The 20,724-nt window shown below is 45.0% G+C and overlaps 1 protein-coding gene across 1 annotated transcript; it reads right to left on the bottom strand.

The window, feature by feature from the left end:
• Window positions 1-1,734: 1,734 nt before the first annotated feature.
• LOC129342849 (insoluble matrix shell protein 4-like) lies at window positions 1,735-7,393 on the bottom strand. The gene is made up of 6 exons (XM_054998776.1): window positions 7,307-7,393; window positions 5,267-5,323; window positions 4,926-4,943; window positions 3,681-3,737; window positions 2,387-2,413; window positions 1,735-1,882 (listed from the first exon to the last, which is right to left on the bottom strand). Exons 1-6 carry the CDS (start codon window positions 7,376-7,378, stop codon window positions 1,877-1,879), a joined length of 237 nt encoding a protein of 78 aa, XP_054854751.1. The 5' UTR covers window positions 7,379-7,393; the 3' UTR covers window positions 1,735-1,876.
• Between the last annotated feature and the right edge of the window lie 13,331 nt (window positions 7,394-20,724).

The raw sequence follows: 20,724 nt of genomic DNA, 5'->3' as shown, positions 1-20,724 counted from the left end.
AGTGTCATTCGTCATGTGTAGCTTGGCCCTGAGATCTGACATTTTGTCATTAATGGCAGGTGTTCTCCTAGAAGTTTGGAAGGGCTGTTTATTTGTTGTTGCTAATTCAAGTAACTATTTGTCTTCTGTTTTCTCTCCCTAACTGGGCTTCTGTGTTGCTAACGGCTGCAGAAATGTAACTGATGTGATTTGGTATCCCTAAGCCTCCATTCATGAAAAAGCTACCTCCAACAGCTGAAATGCAGTTTATTAGAGGCTCCTCCCCCCTTTTGTTTATTTCTTAACAGTCTGATGACCCAGCGGTCTTGAATAGAACCTATCTTACAAAGAACACTCTATGATCATTCTTGGACGGAAGCCACGGCTTTGAGAAATTGTTAGAGGCTTAAAATCCCTGTCAGAATCCAAGGTGGCTGGCTACCTTGATTTGGAATTATTTAGGAAAATAGATACTTGGTTTAGTTCCTCACTACCTTCAAGAACAAGTGCTATCAATAGGCAGAATTTACTGAGAGCAGCAAGGTATGAATAAATAATGGACATCCGTTGGAAAGTGAGGTCGCTTCAAGTTTTTTTCCCTGCACAAATCATTAGCATACATGTAGGGAGATGATAGCAAGAGTTAGCTTCCATATTTATAATTTCCTTGTAACAGCATTGCAAGGCAAACCTGTGGCATTATGCCCCTGATTTCCAAACAGAGATGGTGGTGGAACATGGTTGCCAACTCTATCTGGAGCTTGGAATTGGACATACCCAAGGTACACATCCCAAGAACCTATCAGAAACCTGACTGATAGATGCAATCTTTCTGCTTGTTCCCAAATTACAAGGAACATCCCATGCTGAAAATGGTGTTGCATCTTACACTGGAGCTCCAGCAATGATTTTTAAGAGAGCTGTAAGTTGCATTGGACAGCCATTATTATAGCCCGTGCCTTTCTTTTGCCACACTGCCATCTACAGTCCAAAAGATTTGGAAGATTTTTCCAATAATTAATTCTAGAGGGGAAAGTACGATAGGTATTTTGAAGTACTATGGAAACCTCCAAAATCAGGGAATAGAGACAGATGAAAGTGTATATCACATGATGTGCCTCTTGTATGTAGGGTTGCCAGCCTCCAGGTAGTGGCTGGGGATCTCCCGGAATTACAACTGGTCTCCAGGCCACAGAGATCAGTTCACCTGGAGAAAATGGCTACTTTGGGGGGTGGACTCTAGGGAATTATGCCATGTCAATGTCCTTTCCCTCCCCAAACTCCACTTTCTCCAGGTTTCACGCCCCAGATCTCCAGGAATTTCCCAACTTGGAGCTGGCAACCCTACTTGTATGCCACCTGTAACTATCCGAAAACCCTGATTATCTGTTTGCAGCCGTAATGTCTGGTCCTATGCATGTTTGGGGTGGCCTGATCTCATCAGACCTAGGAAGTGAAGTAGGCTCAGTACTTGAATGGGAGACTCTGCAGAGGAAGGCAATGGCAAAGACCCTTGCTGATGTTGCCATAAGTCGGTTGTGACTTGATGGTGCACAGACGTGCATGTTTACTTGTTCACCACCCAATTATTCTCACTAAGTGGGCATAGGATTGCTGGTGTAGTTTCATTACTTCGACAACATCATGGATAAGGTTCACTCTATTCTGAATGGTCATGCAAGCCTCGGTCTCCTCCGTCCAGTGCAATGAAACCACAGAGTTACAGAAATGGAAGTCTGTTTGTGGAATCAGGTTTCTTTATTTGCAAAGGGATACATGAGGAAAGAGCAACAGAGAAAGCTCATGTCGGAGGATCATTCAAGAGGGAATGACAAGTAACATTCTTGGATGGTGGAGGGCAGTTGGGCAGCTGTGGTGGTGGTGGGTTTCTGGTTGTCTAGTACTGTAAAAGAGGAAAAGAAGAATCCGTCAGAATTCAAATACAAGGAAGAAGAAGTGGGGTACCTGTCCCAATTACCCCATTAATGCAGAAGCAATTCTTTGAAGGTGCCAATTAGAGCAGAAGAGTGCATCATCTTTGTGCCACTAATAATGTCACCCTAAGTAGACTTACAACTGTCTGAGCCCATTAACCTCAATAATAATAACTGCACTTATATATCACTCTTCTAAATTAGTACTCCCCCATTCAGAGCAGTCAACAAAGTCAGTGTTATTATTATCCCCACATTACAACTGGGGAGCTGGGGCTGAGAGGAGTGGCTTGCCCAAGACCACCTGCTGAGCTCATGGCAGTAGCGGGATCAAACCAGCAGAATGCTGATTCACAGCCCGACCCCTTCTCCACTACGCTACAGCAGCTACTTAGACTTAGAAAGGCGATCACTCTGCTTACACACTGTAAATCCTGTAGTTAACAAAGAGGCATAGATATATTAATACTCACCCAAACTACAGGGCTGCCGTCATTATTCTGCAAGACAAAAAAAAAATCCATGTTATTCCAAAACATGCATAAAGCTGATCTAAACAGGTGATTTCCAGCTATTAGACCCTCTTCAAGATACTCCAGCATCCATTATGTGATGAAAAAATTATCTAATAAATACTTCACACTTCCTGGGAGCTGTAGAATGGTACAAGAGAGCTTCTTGCTCCAAACGTTCTGATTTGAAGCACAGCTGTATCATTGGAAGCCATCAGAGTAGATATAGATGCAATATAAAGTCCTCCAGGGATTAGCATCTATGGCTTGAGTTTGGGCCTAGCCAGTAGGTGGGGCTTGTATTTCTCAACAGTACCGAAGTGGAAGGCTTGCATGTGATAACTGCAGTATTTAAGTGAATGGTGGTGGAGAGTGCTCTCAAATCATAGCTGACTTATGATGACCCCTGGCAGGGTTTTCAAGGCAAGAGACTAACAGAGGTGGTTTGCCATTGCCTGCCTCTGCAACCCTGGTCTTTGTTGGAGGTCTCCCATCCAATTACTAACCAAGGCTGACTTTGCTTAGCTATTGAGATCTGATGATATATAGGGGCAGCACCAGGGTTTCTGGCAACCACAGCTGCCCCCACGTGCGCGCGCACATAGTGCGTGTGTGTGCTCCCCGGACTGTGTGATGACGTCACTGCATGATGACATCAACATGCAGCAAGCCAGTCCCATTGGCCGGCGGGTAGCTGGGACGGCATGTGGAGGCTGCCTGTGCTCCCAGTCGGGCGTGGTGGGTAGCCAGGGAGGTTCCGCATGCTACCCCGGACGCCTGCTGTGCCTGGCCCGCAGCTGCTGTGCCCAGCTGGGGGCATGTGTTGGTGGCGGCAGCAGCAGTGGCAGCACAGGACTGGCTGGCTGCAGCAGCTGTGGCGTGCACCTCCGCCCCCAGCACCCCTTTCAGTGCCCCCTTCGGCGCCCGCAGCACCCGCCTCACCACCTCAATGGTGGCGACGGCCCTGATGATATATATATATATATAGTTGATGATTTGTCTTCAAGGTCAAGCCTTAGGAAAAGCTGGCTGGCTGGTAGTTTGAGAGATGACTAATGGAAACCATAGACTATGTTGTTAAGGACTAGCGATATGATAAGATGTAAAATATCCACTGGGCTCCCTGGAACAGCTCTCCAGTATTTGGGCTTTTGAATGCTACAAGTATGACCCCTTCTAAGCTGCACAGTCAAGCCAAAGGGGTGGTTGGTGGAGCTGGAGACCCAATGAGATTGTGTTGACCTCTCACACTTACGCCATTGTTGTTGAAGCTGTTGTCCCCAACAGTGTTGTCATCGAAGCTGCCACCATTCTAGAGAAAAAATTGCAAGAGGGAGTGTTGGTTATGGGGGATTCCTCATTACCCTGAGGAACAGAAAGATTCAGACTGCACAGTTATGGAGATTTCAACATTGCAACTGTTGAAATCATTATGTGATTTCTTGGGGACAACCTGTTTCTCTTGAATATCTGATATAAGAAACAAATACAATTTCGATTCTTGTCAGTTCAGGAACTGAACATGAAATTAAAGCAGATGCCTGCAGTATTTAAGATTTAATACTGATTAGTCCAATTCCTTACAGAGAAAATTAGACCGATTTTTAGGATCCTAGATTTCAGCTCTGCAATAGAGAAGTGTTTCCCATGCTCTGAACAACAGAGGGCAGCAAAATACTCCTGTAGGATTAAACTGTGATTTTTTTTTCAATAGTAGCTTCAAAGAAGCTGCTACCCTTGCTACAATGGAAACATTGCAACTGTTGAAAAGACGGATGGTACAATTCTAAGCAAAGTTACTCTAGCCTAAGACCATTCATTTCAAGGACCTGAGGTGAAACTGACAGAGCCTTTGGGAGACAAAGAGGAAATTAACAAACCCTCTGAGGAACAATCTCCCCTGCTCTGTAGAGAGAGGAAATTGACACAGCCTTCCGATCTCTTTTAAAACTCAGCTTCCTGGCTAACATTGTGACTCCCTTCACGTGCTCCTCCTCGTGTAATTCGTCTCTTGTAGCTTGGCTCTGAGCTGCCTGCATGCAGACAGAGTGACTGGAACAATCCCTTCTGCTCCACAGCGCCACCCTCAAGATGGCCAGCAGAGGGACTGCCCACCAGCTACAAGAACCAATGAGTGATGCAGACATCAGCTGATCAGAAGAGCCAATGAGATCTACTCTGGAAGTATAAAGCTGTTTCCTCTGGGCAGTTGTGGTCTTGAGAAGATACTCATATTTCATATATCCCTCCTTCTGGCCTGGCCTAGTTCTTCCATGCCTGGTTACCAGTTGCCTGAACCTGATACTCTATTTACTTGATCTCTGGCCAGACATTAGAGTATTCCACCCTACCATGATCAACTTCACTTACTGGTTCCCAGCAATTCAACTGATTTTATACATTTTTTTTTTTTAGGATTTGGAGAGAATCCCAGTAGTGATATAGAATATTTGGAAATAGTGCCAGACTAGAAGTGTCTTGTGTACTGTTCAATACTTACTCCAGCAGCATAGGAATTCTGTAACCAAAAAAGAAAAGAAAAGGAGAGCTTAGGAACATCAACAAACACTCAAAACGTTTATCAGCAGAACACGTATCTCCCTAGTTTATTTAAACCTTCTGCAACAATAAAACGACTCGTCTACCCCTTTACATTACATGAAGATGGAATGATATGCTAATGGCCCAGAGGAGCTGTAGCACTAGAGGAGATTTAAAAGGGTAAATCATTCCATCTCTTTTGTTTTTTAAAATCTTGTGGAAGGCTTCAAAGAAAGAGTAATACTAACGATCTAATGAGCATAATCCATCTAAAAATATACAGAGATTCTGGGTACTTACCCCGTTGTCATTGAAGCTGTTGGATCCTACATCATTGCCATCAAAACTGCCAGAGTTCTGCAAAGGAACAAAAAAAGAGCGTCCTCTTAGGGGGGGGGTGACTGGACAAGATCGGGGTGTGCGGACTTTCACTTTAAAAAAAAAATTCTTCTGTTCAGTTGAGGAGAGGTTCAGATTGGAGGGTGGTATCTTAACACTGTTTGCTGTGCAGTTTTCCAGATTAGAATATTCCCCAAAATCAGCTGTTTGCCTCCAGTGGACAGCCATCTATGCTTCCGCTCGTGAACAATAGCTGCTTCAAGAGAAGAAGTGTTGAGATGAGGTAGATGTGTTGAGATGAGATGAAGTGAGGAGATGAGATGCTCCTCAAATAGTTTAAATTCTTTTTTTCCCAAAGGTAGTCTCTCCACTACCTTCAATCTATTTATTTATTTGAGTCATTGAGAGTCTACCTTTCTCACAGAGGCTCAAGGTGGATTACGTGGTGCAAAACAATATAATCCAGTATCATACAAAATCTGATAAGCAATGCAATAGAACTTGGATGATAAAAATCAGAAACAGTGCAAGACAAGGGTCAGACATGACATGTAAAGTGATGCAGAAAATGGAATTACTTAGCGAAAAAGGGGGGAGAGAGTCATGGAGTAACATGCAAAAAATAAATAAACTGCCAGGAAGAAGGGGATACCAGAAACAGGCACTCCTCGCATGCAAACCCGTAGCAGTTACTGCTAGTCTTTTTTGCAAGCTGTTTAGCTGCTATGTTAATTACTTGGGTTGTCACCTTCTAATCTTTTGTACGCAAACTTCCAGCTGCACTGAAACTGATTTATACGCTGATGGGACTGTGAACCCTTGTATCTCTTGTACCATGAAGAGTTCAGCATTTGCACTTTATAATCAACTTTGAGTGTTCACATGGGACTCGTTACATCCCCAGTAATTTTGTACCTGCTGTACTATTCACTTTAATTATTTATTGATTGTATTACATTTTGATATTGCTGTCTCTTTAATTGCTTTAGTTAGTCGGTCACGAAAATGGAATTACAGCAGTAGAAAACAATGCAGTGAGAACAGAATAATATATATCACAAATTATACATATATCTATAGAAATTATCTATAGTGTATACAACAGATGAGCTATGCTACTATATTATTCTCTATTAGCAAACACCATGCGCGCCATGTGTGCATATGAACACATGAAACTGCCTTATACTGACTCAGAACTTTGGTCTATCGGAATTTTGGTATTGTCTACTCAGACTGGCGGAGGCTTTCCAGGGTCTCAAGCGGAGGTATTTCCTATCACCTTCTACCTGCAACTTTGTTTTCCTGTCACTTTCTACCTGCTCTTTTGTCTTTCCTATCACCTTCTACCCGCTCCTTTAACTGGAGGTTCCAAAAATTGAACCCGGAACCACAGATGTTCTAACCACTGAGCCATAGTCCTTCCTCAGTCTTCTTCCCTTCATAAAAGCACCTTCCTGGACCATTCTGTTAAACTATTGCTCTGTTACCCTCAGGGCTCTTTTTTCAGCTGGAACGCAGGGGAACGGAGTTCCGGAACCTCTTGAAAATGGTCACATGGCTGGTGGCCCCGCCCCCTGATCTCCAGACAGCGCGGAGGGCAATCTAAACTCGCCTCTGCCTGGAGATCAGGGGGCGGGGCCACCAGCCATGTGACCATTTTCTCCGAGGGCAACCCACTGAGTTCCACCACCTCTTTTCCCAGAAAAAAAGCCCTGGTTACCCTTATTAAAATGCCTCCAGGACAATTCTGTCTTACATAGTTGGTGGAATGACAGAACTGTGGGGGGTCTGTCTGACCTCCTCCTCAGGTAGGCCATTCTACAAGGTGGGAGCCATAACAAAGAGAGAAAAAGAAAACAGATCCAAGTAGAGATCTCTCAACATGTCAACTAATTTGATCCTTAATTTGTTTTTCTGTTCAAAAAGTTCAGCCACCGTTCCCTTTGCAGGGGCTGCTTAGCCACCCGTCTTCCACCCATAAATCATGATAATTCTTACTGGAGCAGCTCTGATGCCCTGCAGGGAAAGCAGGCAGACCGCCAGGAAAGCAGCCACTAGCTGGACCTTCATCTTTTCTGTAGGAGTTCTCTTTCTCGAGTCGAATGTAGGAATGGCAGAGGAGGAGGGCTCTATTTATAGTGAGTTTCCTCTTTGGGCAGTGCCAGCTTCTGTGGACCAAACCCAGTGACTCAGACTTTGGGCCAAACCAGAGAAGAATCAAATGATTTGAGATTAAGATCTTCTGCAATTTTTAAAAAAATTATCAGCTCCAGCTGTTTTGAAGGTTAAAGAAAGTTTGCTGGCATGAGGCTGTTAACCCTTTCCTAACTACAATGTTTAACACTTCCTTCCTATGGCTCTTGCACAATTTCAATAGAATCCCACTCTCGGTTCCAATTTATTCTGTATGGAGAGAAACACAGTTCCAAGGGTCTGTGCATGTATTCTCAACACAGGAAAATATGCAGCTTTGGAAGTTGAGTGGGTGTTTTAATTGTAGAAGAGGCATGGATGGATAAAGATAAATATCTCTCTCCTGACAATGACCCTTTCCCAATTTTCAAAGCAACCACCTGGAATTACTCATTAGGTTTCTTCAGAAATTTTATTTTTATTCTTCAATTAGATTTACAGTCTGCTGACCTTACAAGTGGGCTCAGAGGGGATTACAACCATATATGTCACATAAATAAAAACATGGTGGCATAGAACAGTATAAAAATATCAATATATAATGTATTAAAAAACAGCAGTACACATATTGCACAACCCTCCAGCATCAACAAGCCCATGGGGCAGGGTGGCCACCTGACAAATAAACAGCAAAAACAGGGTGGGCTCCCATATGGCAGGAGGCCAGTTGAATGCCTCGCCCACCTCAACCACCATGTGCCTGGAGGAACATCTCTGTCTTACAGGCCCGGTGGAATGATAACAGATCCTGCTGGGCCTCAGTCTCCACAGACAGAAAGTTCCACCAGGTTGGTGCCAGGGCCGAAAAGGCCCTGGTGCTAGCTGAGGCGAGGCGAACCTCCTTTGGTCCAGGGTCACCAGTACATGTTTATCTGATGAATGGAACACCCTCCAGGGGACATATAGTGAGAGGCAGTCCTGCAGGTAGAGATCTTCATCACAGATCTCTCCTAACTCCTCTGGTCTAACCCTTAGCAAGAATTCAATACTTGCTCCCAGGTCTCTTCTCCAAGGAAGGGTTGCACATTTATTTGTTCAATATCCATGTGTTCCCTCATAATGGTGCTGCATCATAGGTTTTGTAGTATACAGGCTGTGATGAAGATCTTCATCATAGATTTTTCCTAAGTCTTCTGGTCTGAGCCTTAGCAAGGATTCAATGCTTGCTTTTCCTAGGTCTCTTCTACAAGGAAGTGTTGCTTGTTTATTTGTTCATAATCCATGTGTGTTCTCATAACGGTGCTGCATCATAGGTTTTATAGTGTACACGCTGTGTAAATGCCCATTTCCATGTGTGTGATTCACTCAAAAGAATACAGTAGTTTAACAAAAAAGAGTCAAACGTTTTGTCATCTAAAAGTATGCTAATTCTTCCAAAATTAGAAATCTGAAAATGTTTTAAATTCAAAAGCATGGAATCTGAAATCCTGCCAAACTTCAAAATGCAGACTGTTTGGCATGCAGATGTAAATAATGTAAATCATGGAAATAGTAATTATGCATCGTAAATGGATTTGTCCCAAAACATGACAGTATGTGAAAAGTGACAAAGTCTCCAATTCTGAACTGAAAGTGGTTGAGCGGAAATATTTCATCCCAGTTCCATTTTATTTGAATTTTTCAACATCTCCAAATTTTGAAAGACCAAATTACATTAGATGCACAACCATATGTAGTTTTCCCTTTATCTTTTTTCTTTAAGGGAAAAAAAACAGCCATTAACTCTAGTAAAATCTGAATTGGAAGACTGGGGAGGGCACAATCCTTCCCACTCTGGTAGTTTTCTGTTAATTCCCCCATGTTGTTTTCCTCCCCAGAGCGGGAAAGATTTAGGTACCCATGGGGGAAAAGAAATTGGGGCTATTTTAATGGGGGGAAATCCTCTAGATGGGGAAATTTTAAACAAATTGCTTCCTCCTCACTAATCTTCCTATCCAGACTATAGTTTCCATAGAAGCTTTTTGTAAATAAAAAAGCCAGGTGCAAATTAGCACAGCAAACTTTCGCAAGACTGCCAGTGTGGTGCAGTGGTTAGCGTGTTGGACTAGGACCTAGAAGAAGGGTTGCCAGGTTTCCTTACCCTCCCAGTGGGAGGGGAGACCTGGCATTTACCTATTCACCGCTCTTAGCATGCTCTTTGAGCTTACGTAATGACATCACTTCTAGGAAATGATGTCATCATGCAGGCATGGGGGCACACGTGCTTTGCAGTGGGCCGATTTGGGCACCAAATGGGCCTATTTGGGATCCAAATTGGCCCGCTGAGAAGTGCAGGACTGTTCTTGGGTGGCACAATAATGTCACTCTTGGGAAGTGACATTCCCTCACCTTCCCTCTCCACCAGCCAGGTAAGTGGTGGTGGAAGCAGAGGATGGAAGCAGGGGATCCCTGACCCTAGAAGACTTGGTTTAAGATTCCCACTTTTGTCAAGAAGCTCACCGGATGATTTAAAGCTAGGCATTTTCATCCTCACCTATCTCACAGGGGCCATTTTCACACTGCTTACCTTCCCTCGGAACGACCTGGAACATTGCACAAAAAATGTGGAAGATCACGTTTTCTCACGCAAGATTTTCGCAACGTCACGCAAATCTCGCACAAGAAAACGCGATCTTCCACATTTTTTGTGCAATGTTCCAGGTCGTTCCGAGGGAAGGTAAGCAGTGTGAAAACGGCCAGGGTTGTTAAGAGGGTACATTGGCAGAGAGTTATGTACACCCACACCCATGAGCTCCATGGAGTAAAAGTGAGATTAAAATGGATAGATAGTCCTGTAGGTTGCCCGCTTTGCGAGTGGGAAGAGCTGCATAGTCATTGCATAGTTAGAGGCCCATTTGCATGTTTAAGCAATATATGGTAAACTTTTGAACACTTGTTTAGTGGCTCTGGGTTTTCTGAATCAATCTTTCACAGAGAGAGAGAGAGTGAGAGAGAGAGAGGTTCCAACTCTGTTCATTCATTTTCCTTTATTTGCTTAAGGTGGATGGAAGTCAGTTTGCACAAGCTAGGTAAGACCCACCAAGAGTACTGTGCAATTTGTCTAAAGATAAAGGCCTGAGGGAGGGGTAAGATCTTGGGAAGGTGTCGATAACGACCGATAAAATGGGATTTGTTTGGACTTTGATATGGCATCATCAGTGAGATTAAGTGGAAATTTAAGTGCAGAGCAAAACCACAAAGACCAGGTGACCATATTCAATGTGGAAATCAAAATGGGCGTTCTTCAGGCATAGTGTGCCATGCGTCTAGTGGGATACCCTACGGCCTACACAATCCACAATACACCCCGCCACCCTTAAAGTGAAGCATAACATATTTTGCCCCAGTCTGAGGACAAAAAAATTGATATATAAAAGCACCCAGTGGGTAGCCCTCAACCATATTTTGATGCAAGCCTCCTGGCCCTTAAGATGACTTTCTACTTGAAAATCAAACTGAGAATATTACTAGAGATGCTGCAAACCTTGTAGGGAACAGATTTAGTAGGCGAACCTACTGTGTTCAGCAGCTTTCTAGGCAGTTAACTTCAGGAGTGGCGCCAGGGTTTCCGGTGCTCGCAGCCGGCTGGCCAGGCATGTGCATGCACGCACCCACACACCAGCCTGCATGATGACGTCACATGTGACATCATCACGGCTGTGCGCACGAGCCGCCCCCGATTGCTGCAGCGGGTGGCTGGGATGGTGCATGGGGGGCCTCCCAGCTCTCCCACTCAGTTGCCCTGTGCTGCCCCAGACGCCTGCCCGTGGTTGCAGTGTCCAGTGCTGGCGGCAGTGGCAGCAGCAGCGTAGGGTGGGAGGGCTGGGAGGCTGCAGCTCCATGGCACACACTTCCACCCCCAGTGCCTCCTCTGGCACCCCCTCTGGCACCCCGCACCCTGAGGCAACCACCTATCTGGGCTCAATGGGCGCATCGGCCCTGGCTAACTTCCAGGTGGATCCTGGAGATCTTCTGGAATTACAGCTGATTTTCAGACTACAGAGATCAGTTCATGTGGAGAAAATGGTAGGTAACCCTGTTGGTCTGCAGTAGAACAGCAGGATTTGGGTCTAGTGTCACCTTAAAGACCAACAAGATTGTCAGGACGTAATCTTTCAAGATTCATAGTTCCCTTCATCATGGAGAAAATGGCTGCTTTGGAGGGTGGGTTGCATGGCATTATACCCTGCTGAGGTCCCTCTCTTCCCCAAACCCTGTCTTCTTCGGGGTCCATCCCCAAATCTCTAGGGATCTTCTAATGTGAACAAGTTTATGAGTGATTGGCTCAGGGCCAAGCTACACATGACGAATGACACTTGAACAGCAAGTGGATTGAGTGGAGGGCAAGTGAACAGGGAGAAATACACTTGCCGTTCAAGTGTCATTCGTCACTTGTAGCTTGGCCCTCAGATTAGGGGAAGGGAATTAAGAGGCAAAAACAGCTGTGAAAAACCCTGTGGTGCGGGGCCATGCATGCACACGGAGTGTCTGGAAACAACCAGGAAGGTTAGTGCTGAGACCCCTCCGCTCCCACCAGGAGGGTACGTGGACCTGGCCACCCTCCTGCAATCAGAATTGGTGGTGGAGAGGGCCCTCAAGTCACAGCTGACTTATGGCGACCCCTGGAGGGGTTTTCATGGCAAGATACTATCAGAGATGGTTTGCCATTGCCTTCCTCTCCAGCCCTGGTCTTCTTTGGAGGTCTCCCATTCAATTACTAACCAAGACTGACCCTGCTTAGCTTCTGAGATCTGACGAGGTCAGGCTTACCTGGGCTATCCAGGTCAGGGCACAATCAGAATTAGGGAGAGGTAAATATGTCCTTTTTGTTGTCATGGTTTCAGTTCATCCAGTTTTGCTGCTGGCATTTTATTTTCTTTCATGGATACTGTATGATTTATTTATTTGCAACATATTTACTCTGCCTTTTTCCAGTAAGGACTCCAGGCAGGTGACAATGTTATTTAAAACCATAATTCAAGATAGAGAAATTAATCATAACAGTGTCACTGTTGTTGGTGGAAAGTGCTACTAAGTCACAGTCCACTTATGGTGACCCCGTAGGGTTTTTAAGGCAAGAGACAAACAGAGATGGTTTGCCATTGCTTGCCTCTGCATAGTGACCCTGGACTTCCTCGGTGGTCTCCTGTCTAAGTACTAACCAGGGCTGACCCAGCTTAGCTTCCAAGATGTGATGAGATCACACTAACCTAGGCTACCCAGGTCACGGTATATAAAATATTACATAACAGGAAATCTGCACTGTAGCAAAAACTTATTTCTCAACCTAGAACTTACACACCAAAATATGAGAGCGCCCAAGTTCACATAAACGCCCTTCTGAATAATTCACCATGCAGTGCTTCCAAAGAGCCAATAATACGGAGGTTGGTGTCACAGAGTGTGGTTGGTTGTGTGAAGTATATCCTTCACTTGTTTGCTAAAGGTGTCAGTTTGCAGAAGCCAAGAAAGACGTACAGAACAGTTGAGGTGCCGGATTTGAAGATAAAGGTACGTGAGGGAAAATCTCTTGGGAGAATGCCAATGAATTCACCAGAAAGTGATAAGATGAAGTTTATTTGGCTTTGAGTATGATTAATTGGAATTTTAAATGAGAGAAAAAAAGAATGTGCTCTGATCAGGTGTCCTAGTGGTTACACATTATAATGACAGTTCTTTAGATTCCATCTCTCTGATAGAACCCCAAATCTCCCCATGATTTTTTATAGGGACTCAGTTCATTCCCTCCCTTCCCAAAGAATCATGAAATACAAATATCTTTTATGTTACAGAGTGTGAGGTAGAGGTTAGAATGTGGGATTAAGATCAGGAAAATTCAATGCAAATCCTCACTCTGCCATGACTTCTCTGTAGGACCATGGGCTGGTCACCCTCTCGCAGCTGAACCTACCTCGCATGGATGTTGTGATGGTTAAATAGGGAGGGGGGTACCATATATGCAACCCTGATCTCCTGGGAGACAAGTGGATAAAAACGTTAAGAATACATAGTATTACAATTAACTGTAGGGTTGTCAACTTCCAGGTGGGGCCTAGAGATCTTGTGGAATTACAACTGATCTCCGGACAACAGAGATCCGTTCCCCTGGAGGAAATAAGCTTTGGACGGTATGGTATTATGATATGCTATGGTCCCTCTGCTCTGTAAACCCCACTAGCCACAGACTCCATTATGAAAACTGGCTTGCTCCCAGACCATTTTTACAGCTCAGTCTGGCCATCAGCTTTCAGTCTGATAAACTCTGTGAGAGAGTAGAGCAGGGCCTTCTGTGCTGTGGCACCCACTTTTTGGAATTCCTGTTGAGAGCAAACTTGCCTTCAATTTTGTTTCCTACTTTTTGCCAGCAGAGAATGATCTTCTTTTGTCAGAACTCAAGCTCAGCCTGTTGAATGGGGAACGGGGGGGGGGGGATGATGTTGACTTTTGAAGTAATTGCTGTGTGATGGTTTTTCATTGTGATAGTAGAGAACTTTTAAACAAAGATCTATGTGGCTGTTTCTGACTTTAACTCTATCTAGGTCATCTCTGTGTGCTTACAGCTTAAGTGGGACCGGGGGTAACCACAATTCTAACCACACAAGTTCAAGGTTAGGCCAACTGGCTAGCCACAACAACTTCTCTGTGTGGGAACTTTCAGACAATATATTCCGAGTCTGTTCCTTTTGAGTTGTGGCACAGTGGTAGCCAATGAAAATACACTTTGCATCCAAGATTGAATGCCACAGAGTTAAAGTAGGTTAATGGGACATCTCTCTGATGCTGGGAAGGGTGCAGACCCCAGGAGCTGTCCACCCACCGAGGCTTATAAATTTCCAGAAGCTACTGTGGTGTCACTGTTATACTAGGTCAGGGGGAGTCCTGGGTTCAAATCTCTATTCAGACTAAGGTTACCAGTCCCTTCCCTGGCACCACAAGAAAGGGAAGGTTCCTGTGCCGGGCTGATTTGATGAAAATCAGTCCCTTGGGTAAGTACCCCACATGTACCCCCCACAACCCCCCCATCCCTTGGGTTGGGCTCCATGAGACCTGGCAACCCTAATTCAGTCTTCCTGTATGCCCTGTCCTCCCTATTTAATCTGTGATATTCTATATGATCCTTTTTATTAGACTGTCTTCCAATAAATAATTATTAGTTGCCTTAAAATCCATTAAATATACCTGTTATCCAAATGTACAGTTTACCACTCACTGTAAGCCAAAAAGAACATATTGAATACTTCCCATTTTCTATTGCTATAGTCCCATATTCTGTTAATTCCATATTTCTGTTAATTCCATACTTTAGCATACATGAACCAAAACACATTCCTTCCTCCACTTCCTAATTAGCCTTCTCTCACACCTCTTTTTACTCTGTCCACTCCTTATCACTTCACTAGTTCATTACCTTTCACACCCCTTATCTTCACTCTCCGTGCTCCAAGTTATCTCTTGCTTCCCAACTAATCTAGCTTACTTCAATATCCATAAAACAAACATAAAAGAAAATGAATAAAATAAAATAAATACCCTGACAATAGAGCATAGCCCACAAGTGTTATAACTCAACATAGCTGGAACTGGAAACCAGCGAAAACACACTCAAAATATGCAACTCTGCCCTTAAAATCCTCCACCAGAATTTGCTTTATTTGTTCAAAACTGATTAATTAGCAAAAGCCTTGAACTGGCTAATTATTGGTTCAGCCCTTCAAATTCAGTTCAAAGGTTTAACATTATTTTGCATAATTTTATTTCTTTGTATCTGAGGTAATTAGGAATGGGGCAGGAAGGGAACTTTTTAGTCTATTCTTAAATGACCGAAGAAGGAAAAAGTAGGTGGGTGGGTTCTTGTAAATTTCTTTCTTTCTTGTCAAAAGTTTTAGACCAAGTGGGAGGGGGAGGATTAAATGTGTTGCCCATAACAGGACAACTGTTCTAATGATAGCTTTAAAATTGTTTTCTGGGGAAAGAAAATGGTTGGTTTCAGCCCCAAGTAAAAGTATATGGGAGGAGGCATATTCTGTCAGACGAAAAAGGCCAGAAGCGATCCACGTCCATGCTGTCAAACAGGTAATAAAGCACTTAACTCAATCGTTAATCCATCAAAATGGAATCATTGGTGTTACAGATTTAACCCAAGGGAATTGGGTTAGAATGTGAATCCCCTTTTAACAGGTCCTAACAGGCCCGTGATGATTCTGATAGCCTCTCTAGACCAAAGTGACAAAGAGAAAGATAGCAAATGGGGAAATGGAAAAATACAGAGCACGCGTGGACTGAAAGGGCACTGCCATTTGCACTAAGAATGAATCCAAAGTTTGCAAATTTTCTGGACTTCAGTCTCACTGAATAAGGAAAAGATTAAAGATTTGGGGGGGATTGTTGCTATGGAGTGTGTTTTATTATCTCTTGCTTTTACTTGAAACCTGTTTCTTCTTTGCCTGTCAGGTAATCCACTACACACCAGCATGTGAAAGTCTTTGTAACACTAAGACAGGAGTCCCTAACATGGTGCCCGTGGGCACCATGGTGCCTCCCAACACTTGCCTCCCAACACTTTTTAGAAAGTGGGAAGGCCATGGCAGGGTTCTTGATCAACCACTAGAGATCTGATTAGCTGTGCAGATTCAAACATTGCCTCAGCAACTGCTGTCAACATAGCACAAAGATCTTCACTGCATGACTTAAGGAAAGTTGTGTGTATGCAAAAAAAAAAATTAAGAACAATATCTTCATTTTTAAAGGCATCATGTTAAGCAGAGTTTTGGTCTGAGATACTGAAGAATTACCATAACCTCACCTCCTTGGTATTTTGTGGTTGGCTCCATCTCCTGAAGCAGCTGTTTTGTAGTTGGCTCCGCCTCCAGTGGCAGCCATTTTATGGTTGCACCCACCACCTTGTATCAGAATTCCAAAGATGCTCAAAACATGCTCAAAAACTCTGCACTATTACCTGAAACATGTGCTTTTTGATTTTTGATTTTGTATTTTGTAATATCTAGCCTGATGAAGAGTTCTGGGGGACTCAAAATGTTGCCCACTGTTACGTATCGTTGGGTTGGTCCTACTAAAGTTACAACATGGTCTCAATTCAAATACACCCATCTCAATTTCATTTCTTCCTTATGAGCATCAAAATGCAATTTCTGTTCCTTCGTGCTGAGTTTTCTGCATTAAAAAATAGGCATTTTTCAACAGTGTTTATGTATCAGCTGCCTGGAAGGAAACAAAAGACTTGGTAACAAAAATGAGGTGGACTGAAACAGACAACACACAAACTCAAAAAGAAAGAAAAAACAGATGTGCTCTTACACAATTGACTAGCAAAGAATTCATTACCTACATATATCATTTTTTCCTATCTACATGTCCCAAAACTCTGGCAGAAAGAACCCATTAGGATCATCTACCAATCATTTGTTGTCTTATCTATTTATTTTGCTCAGACACTCTTTCCTCTACAACACATATTTCCCTTAATACGTTCCCATCTGGAGGAAAGGTGAAGCTCCAATTAGACCAGCCCCTCTGATGTCCAGTTTTTATCCATGACTTTTGTGTCCCCTCTTGTTAAACCTCACATTCCCGTGAAAAAGTTTAGAGTTTCAGTGCAGACACCGTCCAGCCACAAATGTAACACCGTATAGACTGCTGTTTCCAGTGGCAGTGTGTCCCAAAGATCAAACTGGAAGCAGCGGAGGGAAATCTTGTATTTGGTTTCATTTGTTACAGATTAATTGAGTGGCCCAGCGAATTTGAAAAATGACTGATAAGAAGCCCAAGCAGCTTATTTTCTCTTCTTTGGGACCTGCACTAAAACAAGTGCAAAATTATATCTCCACCCTGTTTCAATTTTTCAAGGGAGGTGGCTAAGACAATGTGGAGATATGGTCTGTGTGGCCTCTAGTTCCACCCAAGATTTTAAAAAAATCTTTAATGAGATGCTGATTCCAGGGCGGGTTATAGTACAACCCCATCAAGGAACGAGAAAAATGCAATATCAACACAGGCGATAGACATTTAGCTACCTTTTCCGGAGTCAGACCTGTGGACTGTCAAGGTCAGCACTGTGAGTGGCAACACTTCTCCAGGGTGTTAGGCACAGGTCTTTCAGACCACCTGCTCACTCAGTCCTTCAACAGGAGACGGCAGATTGAACATGGGGCATTCTGTACACAAAGCAAATACTGTATCACTTGCTAATTGCTGCCGATCAAATAGCAGGTAAAGGGAGATCTGCAGGGGACATTGTTAAAAACCGGCACCTCTACCTCACAAAGAAGCCTCCCTTTTGCAACTGGGGAATGCTTGAAGCGGCATTTTTTCTGGGTCAGACCCTTTGGGGGTGCAAGATTTCCCATGCCTCTAGTGCAAAAGCCACTGGCTAAAATCTGACCTAGGAAATTGGGGAAAGAAATTCCACCAGGCACATGGTTGAGGTCTGGGCTTCCACCAACCTGAAACAACAAGGAATGTATAAAATCTAACCCTCCCTGTGAAGGCTGTCCACTATCCTGTTTTTTGTAAAGCTGATTGCTGTATAATTAGAAATATGTTTTTATTTTAATGATGTTTTTAAGTGTTTTATGGAGATGGAATTTTACTGTATTTTAATGGATTGTGATCCACCTTGAGCCCGCTTGTGGGGAGGGTGGAATAGAAATGTGAAATAAATAAATAATAAATAGTTCTTCCTTCCCCATTTTAATCTTACAACGACCCTGTGAGGAAGGTTAGGTGAAGTGGTATGACCGGGCCCAAAGTCATGGAGTTAGACTCCTTGCAGCATGGAGATCATTCATCATGATCCTAATCTAACGCTGTAAGCCTCATGCAATGTTGGGATCTGTGGAATCTCACAAGGGTGATCAGCCTTGTGCAATGTCTTGATTTCTATGCATGTCAGCTTGCCTGCAGTGCAGGGCTTGCTGATACGTTTTCCAGAAGGCTAAGACCTTCTACAGAGGAAGCAAGGACTCCAATCACTAAGCTATGGGTCATTTTGACTTACATGTGCCAGATGCTTGTGTTGCCCAATTGCAGTTGCTCAGCAATAAGGAGAAGCCATTCTACGGATGTTCTGAAGCACCTTTTTGGAATTATTAATGTACAGGTCCCAGATAATACCTGTAATACAAATTTTGGGGCTGAGCACAGATTCCACTTGGATCTTGGGGAAGCGTCGGCATAAAGAAGGAAGCCCCGATAAGTTCAGCTTCGTAACCTTAAGAGGAACTGCTGGGTTTCTTTTCATGTGATACTCGAGCCTCGTTGGTTCTCTGGAGGGAACTTCAGTCCTTAGTGAGCTATCAAGCTGAGCAGCCGTACGCCATGGGTCTGAAACAAGATGTTTTCTTGCTGGGGATTCCCATCTTGTTCTGGGTTCCAAACTCCTCCCCGGGTGAGTACTAAGCCCATATCTGCTTTTATGTGAGACTAGAAACAAAGCCCATTGTGCAAATAAATACAATGGGCTCTAGAAAGCTGGGGCTGGGGAGGGTTGGTGGGGGGGGGGGGTCTAGGAAAGGCTGGCAGGCAGGCAAGCAGGCAGGCAGGGGGGGCTAACAGGCAGGAGGGCTCTGGGGAGGCATGGCAGGTAGGGGGCAAGGGGGGTCTCGGGAGGGCTGAGAGGCAGGAGGGCTCTGGGGAGGGTTGGCAGGGAGGGGGCAAGGGGGGTCTGGGGAGGGCTGAGAGGCAGGAGGGGTCTGGGGAGGGTTGGCAGGTAGGGAGGCAATGAGGGTTTGGGGAGGGTGGAGAGGCAGAAGGAGTATGGGGAGGTTTGGCAGGTAGGGGCAAGGGGGGTCTGGGATGCAGGGGATGACATGCCCCTCACCCTGTGAGCCCAGGTCATGCCTTGCTGCTCTTGGTGGAGTCGGGGTTATGGGGCGGGGGGGCAAAGTGCCCGTTGCTCTGTGATCCCAGCTGGAAGGGCATGCCCCGGCTCCAGCAAGGCTTAGAGGGCAGCAGGCACATTGCCCCCTGGCCCCATTGCCCCGGCTCCACCGAGACCGGCGCTGCTCAGCTCCGGCAGGGCTCAGAAGGCAGCAGGCGCTTCACCCCCACCCCTCCACCCCTGCTCTGCGGAGAGCGACATTCCCGGCTCTAGCAGGGCTCAGAGGGTAATGGGCACTTCATCCCACCCCGGCTCCACTGGCGCTTGCAGATGCACTGCCCTCCTCCTCCTCCCACTGGGCATGACCAGGGTGACGGGGCGTCCGCCAAGAGCGGTATAGCATGGCTCAGCACGGCTCCAGCTGGGCTCATAGGGCAGCAGGCACTTCATCCCCCCACCCTGTCACCTTGGCTCCACGGAGAGAGTTGCCGCCCAGCTCCGGCAGCACTGATAGGGCAGCAGGCACTTCACCCCCGCCCCATCACCCTGGCTCTGCCAAAAGCAGTGCAGCTGGGCTCCAGCAGGGCTCCAATGGCAGCAGGTGCTTCACCCCCACCCAGGCTCCACCAGGGCTTGCAGGCGCACTGCCCTTCCCATGCCACCCTCCTCCTCCTCCAGCTGGGCTACAAAGCCCTGCGGCAGAGGACCGGGCAGACTCGCCTGGCCCTCCACCGCCAGCGATGCCCTCCGGAGTCAGCATTCCGCGGCACCCTTTTTATCCTGATGCACCCACGCAGGCATACCAGGATAAATGTGCGTAGTCTGAAACACACTAAGAGAATTATGTTGTAGGATGTAGCAGCATCCCTGTATTGCTTCTATAAAAATGATATGAGAGTGTGGAAGGAGACCGAACTCTGTTGAATTTTAGCTCCAGCTCTGAAAAGGAAGCAGTCTAGCCAGAGAGTGATGGCATGCTGCAATTTGATTCCAAACTCTTCTGACATAAGACTTTCTTACTATAGCACTTCATGTGCATTAGAATAACATGCTTGTAGCATCTTGTGTTGGGAAGTTCCACAGTCTTTTCTGAAAATAATTTTTATACAACATGTGTAGATTTTCTATGGAGAGCACTGTAGAAAACTGAAAGTGTGCTCAAGTCTGAACATTTTGCTTCCATATTCCCATATCTAAACAGCCACAGCCAGTGTGGTGTAGTGGTTAGAGTGTCAGACTAGGATCTGGGAAATCCAGGTTTCAATCCCCATTCTGCCATGGCTGCTTGCTGGGTGACCTTGGGCCAGTCACATACTCAGCCTAACCTACCTCACAGGGTTGTTCTGAGGATAAATGGAGAAGAAGATAATGATGTAAGCTGCTTTGGATCCCAACTGGAGTGAATTGT

Source organism: Eublepharis macularius, chromosome 15 (assembly GCF_028583425.1).
Source record: "Eublepharis macularius isolate TG4126 chromosome 15, MPM_Emac_v1.0, whole genome shotgun sequence".
NCBI lineage: Eukaryota > Metazoa > Chordata > Lepidosauria > Squamata > Eublepharidae > Eublepharis > Eublepharis macularius.
This window is presented reverse-complemented; position numbering and strand designations above follow the sequence as displayed.